This window comes from Pyrenophora tritici-repentis, chromosome 7 (genome assembly GCF_003171515.1).
Source record: "Pyrenophora tritici-repentis strain M4 chromosome 7, whole genome shotgun sequence".
NCBI classification, from domain to species: Eukaryota; Fungi; Ascomycota; class Dothideomycetes; order Pleosporales; family Pleosporaceae; genus Pyrenophora; species Pyrenophora tritici-repentis.
The window spans coordinates 1,162,559-1,181,908 of NC_089396.1; the positions used below are offsets into that span (position 1 = coordinate 1,162,559).

The 19,350-nt window shown below is 48.6% G+C and overlaps 8 protein-coding genes across 8 annotated transcripts; 5 read left to right on the forward strand and 3 right to left on the reverse strand.

The window, feature by feature from the left end:
* Nucleotides 1–771: 771 nt before the first annotated feature.
* On the forward strand, nucleotides 772–1,541 carry PtrM4_128590 (uncharacterized protein; the record flags this gene model as incomplete). Its single annotated transcript, XM_001939892.1, has 2 exons — nucleotides 772–1,003; nucleotides 1,054–1,541. 2 exons carry the CDS (start codon nucleotides 772–774, stop codon nucleotides 1,539–1,541), a joined length of 720 nt encoding a protein of 239 aa, XP_001939927.1.
* A 294-nt stretch (nucleotides 1,542–1,835) lies between these two features.
* Nucleotides 1,836–2,714, forward strand: PtrM4_128600 (uncharacterized protein; the record flags this gene model as incomplete). The annotated part of the gene is made up of 2 exons (XM_001939893.2): nucleotides 1,836–2,058; nucleotides 2,119–2,714. 2 exons carry the CDS (start codon nucleotides 1,836–1,838, stop codon nucleotides 2,712–2,714), a joined length of 819 nt encoding a protein of 272 aa, XP_001939928.2.
* Nucleotides 2,715–3,143: 429 nt separating this feature from the next.
* On the reverse strand, nucleotides 3,144–4,155 carry PtrM4_128610 (FabG, Dehydrogenase with different specificities (related to short-chain alcohol dehydrogenase); the record flags this gene model as incomplete). Its single annotated transcript, XM_001939894.2, has 3 exons — nucleotides 3,144–3,885; nucleotides 3,959–3,965; nucleotides 4,017–4,155. 3 exons carry the CDS (start codon nucleotides 4,153–4,155, stop codon nucleotides 3,144–3,146), a joined length of 888 nt encoding a protein of 295 aa, XP_001939929.1.
* Nucleotides 4,156–4,627: 472 nt separating this feature from the next.
* On the reverse strand, nucleotides 4,628–4,747 carry PtrM4_128620 (uncharacterized protein; the record flags this gene model as incomplete). Its single annotated transcript, XM_066108888.1, has 1 exon — nucleotides 4,628–4,747. One exon carries the CDS (start codon nucleotides 4,745–4,747, stop codon nucleotides 4,628–4,630), a length of 120 nt encoding a protein of 39 aa, XP_065960880.1.
* A 1,341-nt stretch (nucleotides 4,748–6,088) lies between these two features.
* Nucleotides 6,089–7,141, reverse strand: PtrM4_128630 (FabG, Dehydrogenase with different specificities (related to short-chain alcohol dehydrogenase); the record flags this gene model as incomplete). The annotated part of the gene is made up of 2 exons (XM_001939896.2): nucleotides 6,089–6,448; nucleotides 6,503–7,141. 2 exons carry the CDS (start codon nucleotides 7,139–7,141, stop codon nucleotides 6,089–6,091), a joined length of 999 nt encoding a protein of 332 aa, XP_001939931.2.
* A 4,642-nt stretch (nucleotides 7,142–11,783) lies between these two features.
* PtrM4_128640 (uncharacterized protein) lies at nucleotides 11,784–12,930 on the forward strand (the record flags this gene model as incomplete). Its single annotated transcript, XM_066108889.1, has 3 exons — nucleotides 11,784–11,979; nucleotides 12,053–12,332; nucleotides 12,381–12,930. The coding sequence occupies 3 exons, from the start codon at nucleotides 11,784–11,786 to the stop codon at nucleotides 12,928–12,930; spliced, it is 1,026 nt and encodes a 341-aa protein (XP_065960881.1).
* A 1,882-nt stretch (nucleotides 12,931–14,812) lies between these two features.
* Nucleotides 14,813–16,565, forward strand: PtrM4_128650 (NarK, Nitrate-nitrite transporter; the record flags this gene model as incomplete). The annotated part of the gene is made up of 5 exons (XM_001939898.2): nucleotides 14,813–14,964; nucleotides 15,022–15,040; nucleotides 15,100–15,455; nucleotides 15,503–16,326; nucleotides 16,381–16,565. The coding sequence occupies 5 exons, from the start codon at nucleotides 14,813–14,815 to the stop codon at nucleotides 16,563–16,565; spliced, it is 1,536 nt and encodes a 511-aa protein (XP_001939933.1).
* A 572-nt stretch (nucleotides 16,566–17,137) lies between these two features.
* PtrM4_128660 (uncharacterized protein) lies at nucleotides 17,138–18,046 on the forward strand (the record flags this gene model as incomplete). Its single annotated transcript, XM_001939899.1, has 1 exon — nucleotides 17,138–18,046. One exon carries the CDS (start codon nucleotides 17,138–17,140, stop codon nucleotides 18,044–18,046), a length of 909 nt encoding a protein of 302 aa, XP_001939934.1.
* Nucleotides 18,047–19,350: the final 1,304 nt, after the last annotated feature.

A 19,350-nucleotide genomic window follows, 5' to 3' on the forward strand; every position in this document is an offset into this window, starting at 1 on the left:
CCACGCACAAGCTGAAGGATCATTGCAGTTAGTGGTTCGGCCAGAATAGCCGTATCTCGTATTCTTTTCGGCAGTATTGTTCGAGAGGTGAGAGGCTGGTGAGGGCGCAAAAAGAACCCATCACCTCCATCTCCGGTTCTTCCGCAAGCCGGTACTCCAAAGGATTTTTACGACTCAGTTTCACAACGATGTGATGTGAGTTGAAGCATTTGGTGGTGGTGGAGGATGGTGCTAATGCGGGGCCTAAGGTTTCACCAATATCGCTTCGAGTTAGCGCCGACGTTAGCACACGTTCGCGCCGATTACCCGTTGTCTCCCTTAGGTACCCCACATGCGCGAGTCAACCTAAAGGGGCGTTATTTACATCGCTATCAGCCATTCTGCACTGTTTCAGGTGGCTTTCTCCAAGGCGAATATGGCGAATCTATAGATTGGGGGTCCCTTCCACATGTGCCATTTAGCCTAGCCGCATGTGCTTCATGCACGTGGCTCACTTCACACAAAATGTGGTTCCGATTGGTACCGGCTCGTGTTCATCGTTAACTCAACAATCAATGTCCGACGCACCTGGTCAACCAAGACATGGTGACATGCCACTGCTTACCTTGCCAGGGAGGAATACGGGCTACGACCCGAACACTTTCTCGTCGGGCACGTACGATCAAACATTCGGTTTCAGAGAAGATTGTAATCCATACAGGGCACAGATCATCCCGTATTTCTTGACGGCCATCCTCCACATGTTCGCATGTTCCAACTCTCTCTTCAATCATGTTTCGATACTATCATGCCGTCGCGTCTATGCTAGCAGTTTCCCTCGCAAATGTCGTCTTCAATATACCAGACAGTACGCCAGGTGGCACTGATACCCTAACATCTGGCGTGGATATAGTTGAGATCCGGTGGCCCGAACATCTAGTCTTCTCTCCTCCTGCTACTACAACATACGGCGACCTTTATCTTATAACCAAAGAAGATGAGCGCATGGTTGCGCGGATAAAGGGTTCGTTGAACAAACAGAATATGGCAACTGCAATCACTGACTTGTTTCAGAGGCCGTGGTTTTTGTTGGACTAAATGAGTCGTTTACGTATACGCTTCCACCCAGCAATGAAAGTCAGGCTCTCATGTTTTGCATCATAGCGACGAGCAAACCAGGCACATCCATATATAATGCAACCGAGTCGCGGGCACTTAGTCGAAGCTTTATAGCCAACCCATCACCGTCCTCTTTGGATCCAACGACACCGAATTCGACCACAAGTACACCGCAGTCATCAGCGTCGCATGCACATGCACCGATACCGACGAACTATGGATATACCAAACTATCTCACGCGGAGATCGCAATGATAACCCTCTCTAGTCTGCTGATAATCGTTCTGATTGTAATGGGTATCATTGTTCTTGACAAGAAGAAGCGAGGAGGACCAAGCAAAAAACGTGCTGTCATAGAGATTGCCGGTACTCCGGTGCCACATAAACATGGAAACGACGATGAATCCGAGCTTCCTGCAAGATTGACACGGCAGGGGTTTTAGATGGCTATTATGTTTGGGATCTACAAGAATGGTCCAAGAAGTTGGTTATACCAGTCTCACTTTGGAGGTTTATGCAAGGGGTGGCTGGGCTGCGCCTTGCGATAGCTGCACAGATGTGGCACTGCAGCCTTGGTAGGCAGAATGACGATAAGGAGGTCGTTAAAGTGGTACTTTTGCGGGGAAAAGCTTGCATCCTATCACGCTCTGTTGCTTTTCTGTTCGTCTTCTTCTACCTCGTCTTTTAGTTTTCCCTATTCAATCATTTAAACAGCATTTGTCTAATAGAACCAAGTCATGAGAGTATCACTACTCCTATCATGCTATACATACATCATACCACTTGTATCAGCCGCTTTTACAGTCCCGAATGCACAAACTGTGTGGAATTTGGGCGACCACGTAACCGTCCGCTGGTCCTCCTCCTGGCCGGACTGGGGAGATGGTCCCGTCTCAGCCGATATACTCGATTTCTGGGTCACCTCATTCGATAATCACTCTTATATCCAGCAATACAATTGTAGGTCTTCGCCGCCAAAATTACGATTGGAAAAGTAATTCCTGACTACCCGGGGTGCAGCGATGAGAAAACCCCTCGACGGCGGGTCCTACGGCTGGACTGTTTACGCGCCTGAAAGATACATCAAGTCCCACAATCTCTTTGTATTTAAGTTCAAGGAGCATCGGGATGACCATGCATATGATCCGACGTCCTGGGAGTATCCGAGTACGCCGTTTTCTATATATTCAGCCGCCGGATCTTCATCTTCCACGAGCTCCACGTCTTTCGCTACTCTCACTTGGAGCTCATCGCTCCGGAGTATGACGGGTACATCGACTTCCGATGGTACGGATATAGCAAGTACGCCCACGGTGCCCATTGTACCTCAGCCATCTAGCACCGATTGCGTCCCGGAGTTTCATCGAATCAAAATTGCTAGTAAAATTGCAGGCGCTGTTGGTGGGAGCTTGGCGGGGGGTGTAGCAATCATGCTGGTAGTCTACTTTATCCGACGAAGATACAGAAAGACTCCAAAGCATGTGCCTATCTCTGCGTCGGAAGATGCGATGAAAGATGATTCAGGAACAAATACGACGCCTCTGATGGCGGCAACGAGGCCAACGCGTGAGATTCATATGGGTAATGATCTACCGGAGTGGGTACCGCCGAGGTAGAAGATGTATATTAGCCTGTTATCACACCTATGAAGGTTGGAAAAGGCGCTTGGAAGCGATGAGAGTATATATCCTGTGTGATCCATATGTGTGACTGGCATAAATTGCGGCAGGTGGACAGTAGATATACTTGGACTGCGACGATGACTGTCGCTTGTTGTTTGATGGACTTGTCCTTACATCAGACGACACGTACAACGAACAACTCCCTGGGGAAGCGACAGAATAGATGACAGATGATGGATAAGCGTAGTGACATACACCAACTAACATACTAGCCAATGTCAATTTTACTTTTACAGAGCCCACAGCCAGCCCTTCGCTTGGGCGTTTTCAACGTCAGACTACATGCACTGTTTTTCACAAAACCGAACAGTTCTTATCCAAGAAAGCCCAACCTTTTATGTACTCAAAGCGAGCGTTTTTCGCTCACCAAATCGTATATCCACCATCTACCAGAATCTCGCTGCCAGTAACATAGCTACTTGCATCGCTCACCAACCAAACGGCCGCGCCCCGAAACTCCTCTGGCTTGGCAATTCTGTTCAAAGGAATATCTTTCAACCACTCTATGCTCAGCTTCCCCATCTCCTCGCCCTCATTCGCCTCGGTCTGGATGTATCCAGGGCTGAGCGCGTTGACGCGAATACCATAAGGTGCCCACTCCGATGCCAAAGACTTCATAAGATACGCTGATGCGGCTTTGGAAGCGTTGTATGCGGACTGCTTTTGCGGGCGGTTGACGATGGAGCCAGACATCGAAGAGATGATTAGGACGCGGCCGTGGACTTTGTTTTCGATCCACCATTTCCCCGCCGCCCTGGCGAATAAGAAAGTTCCGGTCAAGTTGACGTCGATCATGCGCTTGAAATCCTCAAATGGGTAGTCTTCTGCTGGTGCGCCGCCTGTGATTCCCGCGTTCGTGACAACAATGTCCACGGTGCCGAAATCCTTGACGATTTTGTTCCAGGTTGATTTCACACCTTCTTCAGATGAAGTATCACATTCGTAGCCATGGACTTTAGGTTCGGGGAGCCCGTGCGATTTCGCCTCTTCAACTAGTGCTTCGGCAGATTTGTCGGCACTGTCCTGTTTGAGGTCTACGATCGCGCCATGGGCACCCGAGAGGGCGAAGGCAGCGAGGATCTGTTGACCAAGACCTTGTGAGGCGCTTGGCATCGATTAGTCGTTTTGGAAAGAGGCTTGGTTCAATCGTCCCGTGTGAACTTGTGGGGTGCACATACCCGGTAACTAAATGGAGTTAGTGCGTTGATGGACGCTTATAGGCTGGGATTACTCTACCAACAGCTACTTTGCCTTCGAGCGAGAACTCAGGCAATGTCCTGCGCTGGGTATGAGCAAGTCGAAGAATAGGTTTTGAGAGATGCGAGAGCGCAAGTGAGGTTCGTAGGATAGCGCTGCGGATGACGTACGGAGGCATTTTGGTATCGTTCTTAGTTCGTCGTACTGTGCGTTGTGCTGATGCTGATCGTAGAAGCGAGGTGATAGATCTGGTTCTGCGTAGGAAGTTCGAGAGCTCATCGACGCAGTTTTGCTCTTTGGATTATCTGCAAAGTACGATATTGTGATGAAGGAATTACGTCACTTGTACGTACGCCTATGTGTGTAGGATTTGGATGTTTCGAATGGGAGTTGCCGAAGTAAATGACACCTCATCAAAATAAAAAAAACTTTGAGAGACTATGGAGACGACGAGGAAAGGAAACATTGCGTGATGCGACGATGCAGATCTGTCAGAGTACCTGGGTAGTACAAATGGAGGCCTCATTTGGAAACACAAGCACTTAAAGGTATTCACAGATTGGTATTCCTATCCCCTAAAACTCCCGTCCATCGCTAATAGACCTATTCTTCATCCTTCATGCTTGTAAAGGTGGCTGCCGTTGATCGGTTTACATGACGATGCACCAGCAGGACTCGTCGCAACCGCAGCATTCGCAGGACTCGCCGCACTTGGTGATGGGAGCGGGCTTGATGATGGTGGAGACGGAGGAGGCAACGCTGGCAGGCATGATGAAGTTGTTGATTCGGAAGTTGATCTGGCGGGAGTGTCAGAGGTAGTCTCAGCAGTAAGAGAGATTAAGGAAAGCTTACCGGAAGAGGTATGTAAAGTAACTGCGGCTGAAGTTTGAAGGAATTCGCTGGTTTGATGGGTACCCGGGTAGAGTGTAGGTAAAGACGATGGATGGACTGTTGAGTTGATGTGTTGATGGAGAATGGGAACATTTATCCGCAGCGACCTGTGACTCTTTATAATCGGGCAGGACAGGGTAGGAGATTCCAAACACTGCTCAGGAGCTATGGCTGAATATGCCGCAACCGCTACGGCGGTCTGTCAGCTACCGTCATCGGCGTCTGTTGGTCGTACCCACGAGCTGTTGACGCTCAGGCATGCACTTCCAAGTTTCAAAACCTGCCAGCTGTCAGGCATATCATTGGCCTCTTCGATCGCCATGCACTGCCTCTCCGGCGTTGCTATCTCTTAATGCAGCTTCACTTGCGGGTCTGGATGGCGTGGTAGATGGGAGCGGGTAACGAATGTGGTGGCGCAGCTGGCACAGGGCCGCTCCTTACGTGCGATGATTGGTTTATCGGCCGTGGCATTCGTAACAATCCTGCAACTGGGCATGCAGAACCCTTGCGTAGGAGATGGGGGTGATTGCGTGGCTAAGCTTGATTAAGCTTTGCGGCGCCAATAAATGCCGCACAAATTCAAGTAAATAAGCCTCGCCAAGCTACCACCCCGGACTTGGCCGTGAATGACAGTGCGCTAGTATTCGCAGACCCACTCGCTGACCTCTAGACCTTGACTGTGCCACAAAAGCAAAGAGTTCGTCGACTTGGTGAATGCTCGGGTCTTGCGTGCGCACACAGAAGATATGCAAGTGAAGATTAGCATACGGGAATAACTCTAGCGGAAGGTTGTGATAGTTAGCGCATGCGCGGTTCCGTTGCTGGGATCTGAGACGACGCTACATCACGGCAATCTCACGCATCCGTCGGCGGCTTAATTGCACGGCGCGTTGCCAGCTGAGCTCGCGAACCCTTGCATCGAAACCACGACATGCGCCTCAGTCTGTCGTCAGCTACCTTAGAATACTTTGTTGTTCGTCGTAGTTACACGAGCTAGGCTTTATGACCAAAACGGAAACCTGATGCGAAATAAGGCGCAGTAGATGCACGGTAAGCCGGATGGAGGCGGGATAGACAACTCCGGTGGTGTCCGGTACGCACGTAACTTGTTCTCGTTTGCATGAACACGACCTCTTCACATCATCAAACAACTCAATCTCTAAGATCCCACACAAATAAGTAACTAAGACTTATCCCTCCCCTGTGGACATTTCTAATGATTACAACTCCACTATGGTTTCTCCCTGCTCCAGCCCGCACCACTCAACGCTCTTCCGCCAGAGTGCAAGCTGCATTTTCATCTCCATACTTTCTGGGGAGCTATTCACCTTTTGTTCTCCTTCAAAATAGCCCTCTTGTCCGGAAAACTTCTCAGCAACAGCAACCTCTACTACAGACCCCGCAGCCTGTTCAACTTTCATAAGTCGAGGAACGACGAACCTCAGCAAGGGCAGCAACCACGTCACAATCCTGGCCATGATCTGGAGGTGGTGCGGGACATGTGGCTGACGAAAAGCTCGCGAATCGAGCAGATCGAGAGGATCTACAGCCACCGCACGAATGGCTTCGGTGTCTTTCTTCTGTTATTCTGGTGAGCATCGAGAGGAATGCAACGATGTCAGCTCGTGACTTACTGCCTTGAGTCGTCGGTTGAGCTCATACATCACCATGATGGTAACTAGTTTACTAGTTCCATATCTCTGGAAGCCTCTCCCTGTTTCTTCGCCTTGTTTGTCTGGTTGCGGATGCACCAACAAGTCCAGCTCTTCCGGTATCTGGGTTGGATAGCCTCTGGAGAGGCTCGCTTTCTCCGGCCAGTGCGCCACACTACCCAGGAACACGATACGTCCATGCACATTATCCATTCCACTTAGAAGTCTAAGGCATAGGGAGAAGTGCGCCAGATAATTTACCGCGATTGAAGCTTCATACCCATCGCTCGTGTACTTGGGTCCCCCGGATAAGTTCCAGGTCATTGCATTGCAAATTACAGAGCTTAGGCGTGGTAGAGCCTTATCGTTGATTTCGGAGAGTATTGTATCGCTGAAGACACGGACCTGTTCTAGCGATGCAAGGTCGAGGACACGGATGGACACGTGTGCATCCGGTTGTTGAGCCAGAATACGGCGAAGCTCTGCTGTGTTGTGATCTTTTACAGAATCGTTCCGTACTGTGAGAACAAGGGAGTGTTGAGGGTATGCTCTCAAGAGATACTCGACAGCAGGGATGGCTAGCGAGCCGTTTGCGCCAGTGATAAGTATAGTGCTCGCCATAGTGACGAATATAGAAGGTAAGGCCCCGTCAAGTAAGTTTCACCGACGAGATGCGCAGGAGTGACAATGCAAAAATGAAGCGACAAGCTACCAGCTACCTTCACTATTCGACCACCTCGGTACCTCCTACCAGTTGAGTCCACCTACTTCAAGTTGTCAGCCTAACCTTGGCATGCACCACCATCTCCGGAAACCCCGCTAAATCCGAGATATGATACGTGTTGCGTGCATGTCGACGAACTCATGAGCAGATTTCTAGTTTGCGGTAAGCGCGGTAGCCCTGGAATCGCACACAGCCTCAAGACAAGGCGAAGCATGGTTGCGGCACAGGTCGAGGGGTACTTTGCTTCCCCGCATTCTCTGGTCACGTCTCTCTCCAACCTCGCTTCAACTCTCTCGCCAGCTTTATCTAGTTATCTTTGCAGTCGAAACATCTCGCTTTGTTTCACTGGCACAAAAATACAGAATACTTTTCGTTTCAACGCACATCCCGAAGAATCCGTCACGTGCGGAAATCATCGTAGATCCTGCTGTACAAGTTTAGCGACAACAAACGCCCTGCATCTTGCATAAATTGTGATTCTTGAAATTCCGTCAGCATGGACAACAACTTAACAGGATGTAATGATAAATGGCTGCGCCAATCATCGCCTTACTCAAATCACATACGGGTCGTCAGCGAAAGATGGCACAGCGCATGGACAGAGCTAACCGTATACCCTGTTGGTGCAAGAGACACCAAAGAGGATCATATCAGCTCTTCGATACAAGCACTGTTTTCAAGGCGAATATGGGCTTTAATCGATATACCTGTCATACACGACTACCAATACGCTCCAAGACCCTGAGAAACGTATTCTCGAAATCATCGAGCACGTACCCCCAACACATAAGCCTCTCGCCCCCGGAGAGATTCGTTTGATGCAGTTCGAACAATCGCGTTGTAATGAACCGATTCGGATCAGCCTGACCAATATATCTCTCGAAAAGGCCGGTGATGATTACAGTGCCATTTCCTATTTCTGGGGCGAACCCAATATACTACATTAGGAAAGATAAGACATCGTTACTCGCTATGACAAAGGAAAAAAGGCTGTAAATAAAATGAAAGAAGGCGTGTCAAGGCGATATACCAATACACTTTCCGGCGTACCAATTCACTCAAAAGTACACAGCAATCGACAGTTGAAATCCGACCTGCTACATTGGGAAAGAGGAGATAACAAAGCTTATCGTGGGATACGAAGTAAACTCTGTATCAAGGTGAGTAGAAAAGTCCCAAGTCGACACCACTGTACCTCCCAACACGCCTATTCACCCTCCTAGCCGCGAGAATCAACACTTGAACCAATACATGCCGCTTTAGGTAATAGAACCTAATGAACTTAAAATGGTAGAGAAGGCATGTGAAGCGTTGGGCAAAGGAAGTAGTAAAGGAGAATTTACCAGGTAACATACATCAGTACCCTACCTACCCATGCCCCGATGAGCCAATTCACTATAAAATGTGCAGGAATCGACAGATGAACATTTACCTGCCGCTTTAGGAAATAGGGTACAGCAGAATAAAGTGCTGGCATGGATAAAAGCAAAGGAAGGGTGGGTGTAGGTCACGATGGTGAAGGTTTGGGGCGTGGGCGGGTACGCCCCTAACAGTGAATCATTCACCTTCTAGGTCGCTGCAATCGACGCTCTAAAGCATACCTACCGCTTTAGGCAAAGAACTCTACATACCTCAAATGCGATTTTTTAAGGGAAATCTTTGTGCGGGACAATAGTGAGAATAGAATGCGGAGGTGAAGGGTTGGGTAGGTACAGGGACGCAGGATTAGCCAGTTCATTCACCCAAAACACTACGGGAATCGACACTTTACGACGTACCTACTACTTTAGGCAAGTAGTCCTTCCAAACTTCATTTGCCAAAAATTGCGAAAGAGGAGACCTCGTGCGGGAATGCGTGAGGGTAGAAAGCGAGGTGAAAGTTTGGTAAGCATCAACGGCCAGCTCCTTCACCCAAAACATTGCAGGAATCGGCACTTTATAGCGTACCTACCGCTTTAGGCAAGTCTATATAGCAAACCTCAATTGCGCATATTACAGGGTGAGTTTTACGAGCGAAAGTGTGTAAGTAAGAAGCGTTTGAAGGAGAAGGTCTGGGTGCGTTGCAGGGACGTACTCGTGGGCGGTCATTCACTCAAAAGTCTGCCGCAATCGACACTTATAAGCCATACCTACCGTTTTAGGTAGTATGTTTTAAATAAATGTCACGAAATGGGAGGTATTGCAGTGCAGCGAGAAAGGAAGGATAGAAGTGAAGGTGAGGGTCTAGGTATGCTCACAGGCGAGCCTTTCACCCTAAACATTACAGTTATCCACGCTTTTCAGCTTCTACCTACCGCTTTAGGAAGTTCGGTTTCGCAAAATTTAGATTTCGCGATAATTTTAAGGGCATAGAAAGGGTAGGTAAAGGAGAGTGATGGTTAAGGCTTAGGTAGGCACCTAACCTGGGCCTTTCACTTATAACACTACAGAAATCGACACTTCAAGGCTTCTACCTACCGCTTTAGGGATCATAGCATAATCCACTTCAAACTTTTGATACGGAGAACATAGTAGGGGAGGTAACCATAGGAAGGGTTAGGTGAAGGTTTTGGTAAGCTCCTGCGTCGATTAATTCACTGTAAACAATGCAGCAATCAATAGGTAATGATTCTTGCCTAAAGAGGAAACACCGCTCTACAAACTTCATTTTCATGCAAACTTCATTTTAATCATATATGTGGAATGCGAAGTTGCTGGCGTAGAGGTGCGGACTAGTGAAGCGACGCGCACTTTTGCGATGCTACACAAACACCCTCCGCAGCCACCAAGGTCTATTCACTAAAAATATTACAGCAATCAACGGAAATTCATTCTTAAGAAGAAGAGAAATATTTGCCCTACAAACTTCATAGTGAGAGGGCAAGTTGAACGCGAGGTTGTTGGTGTGCAGACGTAGGTAAGTGAAGTAGTTCTCTCTTTCGCAATACAGCGTAGAAACCGGTACATGCAACCACGGCTGGTGGTTCTCCTCGGTCGCAAATTTTCTTTGTCAATGTATCATTTGAAGACTTTTGGATGCGGTAGTTTTGGGGGCAGTGCCTCGGGTCGACTGCATCATGTGCAACCACGGCACGCCAATGCGCTCTAAATCTTGCAGCAGTTGACAGGTGCAATTTTCTACCCAAACTTGCGATGAGGAAAGGCAAGTTTGATTATGGTTTAGGAAGCAAAGAGCGACGTCTGGACGTTGTTGGCGTGCGAGTGTAGGCAGGTGACAGGATTGTGAGGACGGTCGCTAGAGGTACACAAAACCCTTCACCACAATGCGTACGTTGGCCCAGAATATTACAGCGCTTAATATGTGCATGCGTTTATCTAGAAAGGAAAACAAGATTTGAAATTGCATATTGCAAATAATAGCAGAGACGGTAATAGCGCTACTTTGAAGCCGTCCGGAAATGAAGGTGTAGCTAAGGTCGGACTGTTTCACTCACGGGCTTCTACCGCGACGCGCTTGTTCACCCTAAAGATTGCAGTAATCAATGGGGTTTTACTCTTTCCAATTATAGAAAGATCTTTTTCGATCTTCGTAGCGGCAGCGCATGCAAGACCCCAGGACTGTGGCCGGCGTGCAGCTGTGCGTAGCTGAAAACGGGGATCTAAGTCGGTGCTAGTTGGCTTCACTTTTGTCACAGGCCTTTCCAAGGTTACTACCACACGCTTGTTCACCCTAAAAATCGCAGTAACCTACGACTTCGTATAGTTGCCTGATATGGAAGGAAACGACTATTAGTGCGTTTTGCTGTAATGTGCATGGTGTAGACCGTGACATGGGTTGAACGAAACCTCCAAGGCCTTCGCCGCTACTGGCGCTTCGCCCTAAAGATCGCAGCAACCCACATTCATCTGCAATTGCCTGATTCGGAAGCAAAAGGACCATCAATTTATCTTGCTTTGATAGTGAAGTAAGACGCAAGGCTGTAGACAGGCAAGCAACTGGCGAATAGGTAAGCAGCGATGAAAGGGTCGGAGCTTAGGTGTATTCACCCTAAAGATGGCTGCAATCAACAGAACCCCAATATTACCCAATCCGGCAATTGCACTCAGCAGACCTCATCACCCGAAGCAAAAACAAATAATAGGAAAGTCGTTGGGAAGACAGTTGTAGGCGGACTATATCGCTCCTGTACCTAGACGTGCCCGTCAATGTTGATCTCCCGCCAGCAACGAATCCACGTCTCCTCAGCTCGCGAAAAGAAAAAGCGAAAAAAGTTGGCGAAAAGCAACATGTCAACATGATATCCAACAAATAGGGTGTGGTATACCAACACCTATGGAAGCCTCATCTTGGCTACATCATTAAATTACAAAGAAATATGGTCCGCGGACTCTCGCCGTGCGTCACGTTTGCGCAGGAAGGGCGTGCAAGCGGCTTGGGTGGTGTGCACTGGCCGGCCCCAGCAGATGAAGTAGTCATATTGAAGTAATGTTGTAACGGTGTCCTCATAAAAGGCGTGTCTTTTTCACTTTCGATACGCAGATACAGAGATCCTGAAACCGTGCACAAGAAGAAGGGTGGTTACTGCAATTCCAGGCAAGATGACATCACACGCACGCCAAGACGCTAGAGACAAGGCGGGGACAGGGTGGTTGACAACGAAGGCGGAGTGGTACGGCGCAACGACGCAACGACATGTGCGCTTTGATGAAATTGATGGGGAAGTGAAAGTAAAGCATGAAGATGGCGATATCGATGTCGTTGACTATAATGCCTTGCTTGGATGGGACGAGCTGTGTAAGTCTGACCCACTACCCGCACTGGTCCCTGACTGTAACTACCAGGAAACATGCTAATTCAAGCGTTACAGTGCCGTGGCAGCAAGACAACGAGTTCATACTAACAAGCCACCGACGAGCGACGAACTCATACTTGCGTTCTCTGAAAAGTGTGTTCCGTGTGCACAACGAGACGGTGAATATCTGGTCACACGTTATGGGTGTTGCCATCTTCTTCTGCGCAGCAGTATTGCTATATCTTAGAAGAAATAGTAAAGGTCATCTTGATGGTCGCTACAGCATGAATGCGGATGATATGGCTGTGGGAATTTACTTCCTCTCGGTCATAACATGTTTTTTCTTTTCCTTCATGTGAGTATCCTTTGCTCTACGCAAGACTGCATGCTAATAGCGATGCAGTTACCACATATTCCTCGACCATAGCGAGTGCACGCGTACGTGGACTTGTCGGTTCGACTACCTTGGTATTGTCATTCCTCTCTGGGGCACGACGGTGTCCAGTACGCACTTTGGATTCTACTGCGAACCTGGATTACAAAATGCGTACGCCATCATCGGTACATTCGCGGGCCTGGCGTGCGCTGTCACTACCCTACATCCATCATTTGCCGGCCCGGCGTCGAGAAGGTTCCGTACCGGAATGTATGTCTTCCTTGGCCTTTCTTCTTTCTTGCCCATCATCTACGGAATCCTACTCTTTGGCTTGGATGCAATGAACAAGAGGATGAGCTTGTGGTGTTATGTTGCCTTGGGGCTTTTGCATGGCTCGGGAGCGACGTTGTATGCAAGCAGAGTGCCTGAGAGATGGTGGCCTGGGCGCTGTGATGTTGTTGGTAGTAGCCACCAGGTCATGCATGTGCTGGTTGTTTTGGGCGCGGCGGTGTATGCGGCTGGTGTGCTCAGGGCGAGGGAGTACTGGACGGGTGTCAGTTGTGTGACGCTGCATTGAGGTATGTAAGTTGTGTCGCGTTGAACACGAACCATCAGCAGATACAACGAAACTCATTACCAATATTCTAATAAATTCGTAGATCTCCACATGAGCGACAACAAGGCAAGGTCAGAGGTTGAGTTTTTCCCATACGCCATATCCGGGTATAGGATTGCACACCCACTTGGATCCATCTGCCCACCGGAGCTGCGAGCCTTTTTTTTTTAAGTATTTGTTAATATAATGCCAGCTGCTAAATCCGCTTGAGCCAGATGCACGATAGTAAGAGTGACTTCCGTAGCTAAAGTCTGGTATGGAAGACCCCTGGTAGGATTGTGTCTGGTAGGAGATTTCCTGGGATCTCCGCGGTGAGGCTCAACAGGCCTACATCTACTATTACGGACGGTGCCCACGTACAATATTTTCCTAATCGCTCGGAGATACTCCACATCCAATATGTGGAACGCCGACAACGACTGTTTTTCGCTTTTTCCGGTCTTCTCGCTCCGATATCGCGACGTCAGCGGATCTGATCCACACGTTGGGTTCCAATTCACAAGATATAACCGAGTATTCGATCATGTCTCCAGCATGTTCACTAAAAAGCATCTACCAAGTGTCGAAGAACCTTGGCGTGTGAAGGAACGAGTACAGGTAGACCTACCAGCCGCGGTGACGTTTCCCCAGACTTCTGGGCGCAGTGGCAGCGATATAAGTCTTTACATCGCGCATATCCTTTCAGGAGCCGTACTCCGAGCACATGGTCTGGCCGCAGCAAGCCTGCAGTCATGCAAGATAAGCCAGTGATCTCGCCGTTGATTGGCTCAAACATGTCTCATAAGTAGTCAGTTTCGAGGCAGGTACTGATCCCCAACGAGAAACGCGATCTATAGCCAATTTTTGGATGCGTCAGAGTTATGCGAAGAGGGAATACCTTCTGCCTGGTAGTGCAAACGGTCGTAATGAGCTGCTGCTTATCATCAGGTCTCCACTGACACATGGTAATCTCAACAACATCCGGGCACCCGTCACCTTTCCGAACAACCAGTCAAGCAACTCTACAACTCTCATCTGATGACGAGGCTCTAAAGTGAAAGTGTATAGTAATGTTGTTTGAGCAACACGTGGTCTTGTAAACGCCAAGTGCCGGGATTCTTCGGGGCGCCAAAACATCCAGTTGTGAAAGTTGAAAAGTACGGGCGACACAGCTATCTGTCACACACTGACCGCGGAAAAGCAGCAATTCATATTATCTCCAGATGTTCTGATAAGCACCCTTGTTGTGTTCGACCGCAGCAAGCCTAGTCTCTCGTCTGTCAGCGCCAAGAGATAAGAGAACGCCATTGCCGTCCCCCACCATCCCGCGTCAAACTTCAGCCCCAGCAACGCAACCTCTTGCATCAACACTCAATCAATATTCAGCCTTTCTTGTAGCACTTTAGCCAGTCCGCTATGAGATTTCATTCGCTACGAGGGCATGTGGATCGCAAATTGACGCCTCAGCGCTGATCGGAGACGTCTTGCTTGCCGCGGTTCGACCACGCTTTCTCCAAAACGTCCGCGGTTGAGACTGCCGGGGTCGTCAACGCAGATAACAACTCGCCAGTAATACCGCATACAGGGTCAGATCAGTGTGATTTCCCTTGGCCTGGAGAACCATTTGCGCCACAGGCTTGCGGTTGCCGTCGCCGTGCGTCACTGTGCTTCACCGCGGAAGTATCCATCTCAGGAGTCTGTACTCCAATCTATATAACGTCCTGGCTTCTATCTGCAGTCTTGCGGTCAGCAAGCGATATAATTCCTCTCATCGTGTCCGTGAAACCTCACCAGTCGGCCACATTTGTCTAATATTCACCAGGGCTCGCTGCACAGTTGGAGCACGAAAATCCGGACTTTAGTCATGCCGTTCGCTATCAGTATGCTCTGGTCGGCACCAGAGCTCAATCCATACAACAAAAAGGCCAGATCCATTCCTGTTCTGAACCCTATCAACAAATATGGACGAGTGTTCCTCTTCTCCTGGTTGGGCTTCTTCATTGCCTTTTGGTCATGGTAAGTCTATTGTCAACAAGTGGGTCAGCCCTCCCGCAGCATGCTGACGATGTACAGGTACGCGTTTCCGCCTCTGGTATGGCCACCCATCTCGAGCGCCACTATATAGAGTTCCCCCAACTGACGTCTCCACAGCTGAGTAAAAGTATCAAGGCGGACATGCACCTTTCCCAGGATCAGATCGCAAACTCCAACATCGTTGCTCTATGCGCCACACTATTGGTCCGCTTCATTGCAGGGCCCATGTGCGATCACTTTGGCCCTCGCATCACTTTCGCGTCGTTGTTGTTTGCTGGTGCCATCCCTACTGCTCTTGCAGGCACTGCGCACAACGCAACAGGCCTATATTTCATTCGATTTTTCGTCGGCATTCTTGGAGGTACCTTCGTGCCCTGTCAGGTCTGGACTACTGGATTTTATGACAAAAACGTTGTTGGCTCGGCCAATGCTTTGGTCGGTGGCTGGGGCAACTCTGGTGGTGGTATCACATAGTGAGTCAATTACAATCTGTGTATTGCCCCCTAGCTAACATACTCAGCTTTGTCATGCCTGCTATCTATGACTCTTTGAAGTCTAATCAAGGCCTCTCTTCGCACGTCGCATGGCGTGTGTCCTTCATCGTTCCCTTCATCATGATCAGCGCGTGTGCGCTCGCTCTCCTACTCTTGACCGAAGATACACCCACCGGAAAGTGGTCGGAACGCGGTGTTACCGTCGTTAGCGGTGACCGGCCAAACCAAACCGGCCAGTCCGTCGTTCCTACTACAGGTGCTTTGGATGACAAGCCCCCGACTGCCGCCTCTCTCTCTTCCAACGACGAAAAGAAGTATGAAACCCCCGCTAAGCCTGATACAGATGTTGAAACCGCCCATGGTGATGTGCAGATCATGGACGAAGTTCAACACGAAGTCGTTGTCAAGCCTAGCTTTAAGGAAGGTTTGAAGGTTATGTTCTCCCTCCAAACCGGCGCGCTTTGTGCAGGATACTTCTGCTCATTCGGTGGAGAGCTAGCTATCAACTCTATCCTTGGCGCCTACTATCTCAAGAACTTCCCTTATCTCGGACAGACACAGTCCGGTCGTTGGGCTGCCATGTTTGGTCTTTTAAACGTCATTACGCGCCCCCTTGGTGGCTTCATTGCTGATATTCTTTACCAAGCCACTGGCCACAGCTTGTGGGCCAAGAAGCTCTGGATCAACTTCGTTGGAATCATGACTGGTGTCATGTGCATCATCATTGGCAAGCTGGACCCTCACAATTTGCCTGAGATGATTGGACTTATTGCTCTCATGGCGATCTTCCTCGAGGCTGGCAACGGTGCCAATTTTGCTCTGGTGCCACACGTCCACCCTCACGCTAATGGTAAGCATCCTCATATTGCATGTGTCACGATGGCCAATCACTAACTTTCCCAAGGTGTCCTTTCCGGAATTGTCGGTGCAACTGGAAACTTTGGCGGCATCATCTTCGCCATCATCTTTCGTTACCACAAGACGAACTATTCTCAGGTGTTCTGGATTATTGGTATAATGATAATCGCGCTGAACTGCGCTTTCATCTGGGTCAGACCTATCCCGAAGAACCAGATTGGTGGCCGCTAAGGAGGCTTTTGGATTCTGTTATTTTAGCGTTGCGATGCACACGATACCTCTGCGTGGTTTGGGCTGCTTTGTTCTGCAAAATGAAAGTTTTTGATACCCACTTGAGATTGTCTTTCTCATTTCGTAATTCTGAACGTACTCTGGTGCATTCTGGTATTACTTACAGTCATTCAATGCACCAGTGCTATGCTCTGCAGGTGACTTTTTCTCGCACTTGTGCAAACGCAAGTCTGCTAAATTATGGCCTATTGCGTCAGGACTCCACTATGATGCAGGCCTGTTGCTAGACACTACTACAAAACCACGTCTTCTCCGTACTGGTTTGCGCACCAGCTGACGGTCGCGATATAGATAAATTTGGTTGACCCGAGGGTGTTCGATAACTCTAAATTATTGTTGGCTTCTGTGTAATGGTACGGTTCAACTCCACATGAGTACCATGGTTGCTTAATGACTCTGGGGGCCTTGTTATAATGTGATGACTTTGGTTTTAACCACGCCTTCTACTTCTGCCCATTCCCTACATGTACTCTTCACTCGATTTCGTGCGCCAGATTACAACTACGGAAAACATGACGGAACCGCCGCCGACCTTGCTCACACTCCCGCGAGAGCTCCGAGACCAAATCTTCAGTTACCTTTACCACGAGAAGCGCTTCAAATGGGCAGGGGAGTCCCCTGATAATCCGTCATATTTTGATCTATGTTCATTGGCGCTCTGGTCTCATCACGCCAAAATCTACCTGCACAACAGCCCGCAATTGAGTGTACTGCTCACCCATTCCCAGCTATATGCCGAGCACATGCCGGACCTTGCCGTATCGATATACCCCAACATTTCTTATCGCGGAATGTGGCCTGTGATACAAATGCATCCATGCAATCCCAAAAATGCTATAATCGAGGCCTTTCTGCGCCAAGCTAAAGTCATATCATTGTTCTTCCGAGTTCGCGATCAAGAGTCCTGGAAGTCATCCCATGAGCTTGTCAACGCCTTCAGCAATATCGCGCTGGAGATGAAAATCCTGCGTATCAGCACGCAAATTGCGTATACGCATAGTCTGGAGTCTGTTATGGGTAATGAAGATATCGACTTGAAGAAGATGAAGCAACTAGGTCCGCCATTCATCACTCCGTTGCCCAAGTTGACCGATCTTCCTCTTGCGCAGCATTGCAGAGCTTATCGCATCCAACCCTATATGAATTGGAATTTTCCGTTGCCTTGGGAAATATTAGCAGGTCACTGTGAAATTGATCTCATGAGTGTCAGCATGTCAGTATATGGGCGCGAGGTGACCGCCAAGCACAAGTGGACAACACAAGGATGTTTGGACGCTTTGCCGCTACCGCTAGAAGAAAGCCTCAACGTCGAGAATTTCACTCATCATGGCTGGTCTCCGGAAGTGGCGGAAAGATTGTGCAGGTATCCTTTGGAGATGCTTGAGTGGGAAGAAGTGGATATCAAGGAGTCGAAGAAATAATGAAGAGGCAAATGCGCTGTTCCGAAATTAGGCACATACTGGAACTCGAAGCTTGTTCCGAATTTGGGTTATGCACTTGCTGCAGTCTTGACGGAGAAGATGGATGGCTACTGCGGAGTTGGTGTGGGATAGCATACTAAACCCACATATCTACCTTTGTTATTCTCGTTCTACAGATCGTACCTTGAAAGTTTGAATTCTACTGCTATATTCTCACCTTAATTAGTAGGTAAGAATCGCCTATTGATTCTTGCAATGTTCTGAGGCGATGATCTCGTCGTGATTAGATACGGTTCTAGTAACGTTTTATGTGAATAGCCCTTCTTGTCAGGTGCATTTTCTATAAGCTTTAGAGTGAAGGTTCTTCTTTATTATAGTAGTAGTAAACCTACCTTTACTTCTCTTTCTACCTATCGGATTAGTCTGGCTTGCTCAAATCTGCCCCTTGAATATCCATGCATCTACTACCTGCTCCCTCTACTGCCTAATCAGGTAATTCACATCTCTTCCATTGATTACTGCAAACTTCTAGGTGAATGTACCCCCCTCAAAGATTCTTACGTAATCTATGTCTTGGCTCTATTTTTACTCCTCTGCAAAGCCCTACCAGCACATTTGAAGTTATTTATTAGAGAATAATATAGTAAATCTCTTCCTATTACCTAAATAGGCAATTCCCTTTGTTTTCTGTTGATTTCGGTAATGTTTTTGGTGAATTGACCCTCAATTCCTAGCCTTCGTCCCCTCCCGGACAGCCACCTTCTCTGTCCGCTTACCATCCCCTAACCAAGGCCTACAGAAACAACCATTCGGAACAATACCCTCATACTACCTAAATAGGCAACTCTGATTGTTCCATTGATTTCGGCAATGTTTTGGGTGAATTGACCCTCGATTCCTGGCCTCTCTCCTGTCCCTCACACCCCCTCCTCCCGTTCAGCCCCCTTCCCTTCCTACCCTCACCCTCCACCAAGTCTTACGCAAATGCTTAACTAATATACCCCCCCTCCGACTACCCAACTAGGCAACTCTGATTATTTCCATCGATTTTAGCAATGTTTTTGGTGAATTGATCCGCCCTCACAGCCTCCCTCACGACCCCTTCTCTCCCCCCAAGGCTCACATGTGCGCATACCTATCAAATATGACTTCTTTCGACCACCTAACTAGGTAAGTACATATGTATCCATCGATGACTGCAGTGTTTACAGTGAATTGACATTCCCTAACAGCCTCCTCCTCCTCCTCCACCCTACCTATCGTCTCAACTCTACATCCAGATACACGCTCAACATACCCTATTC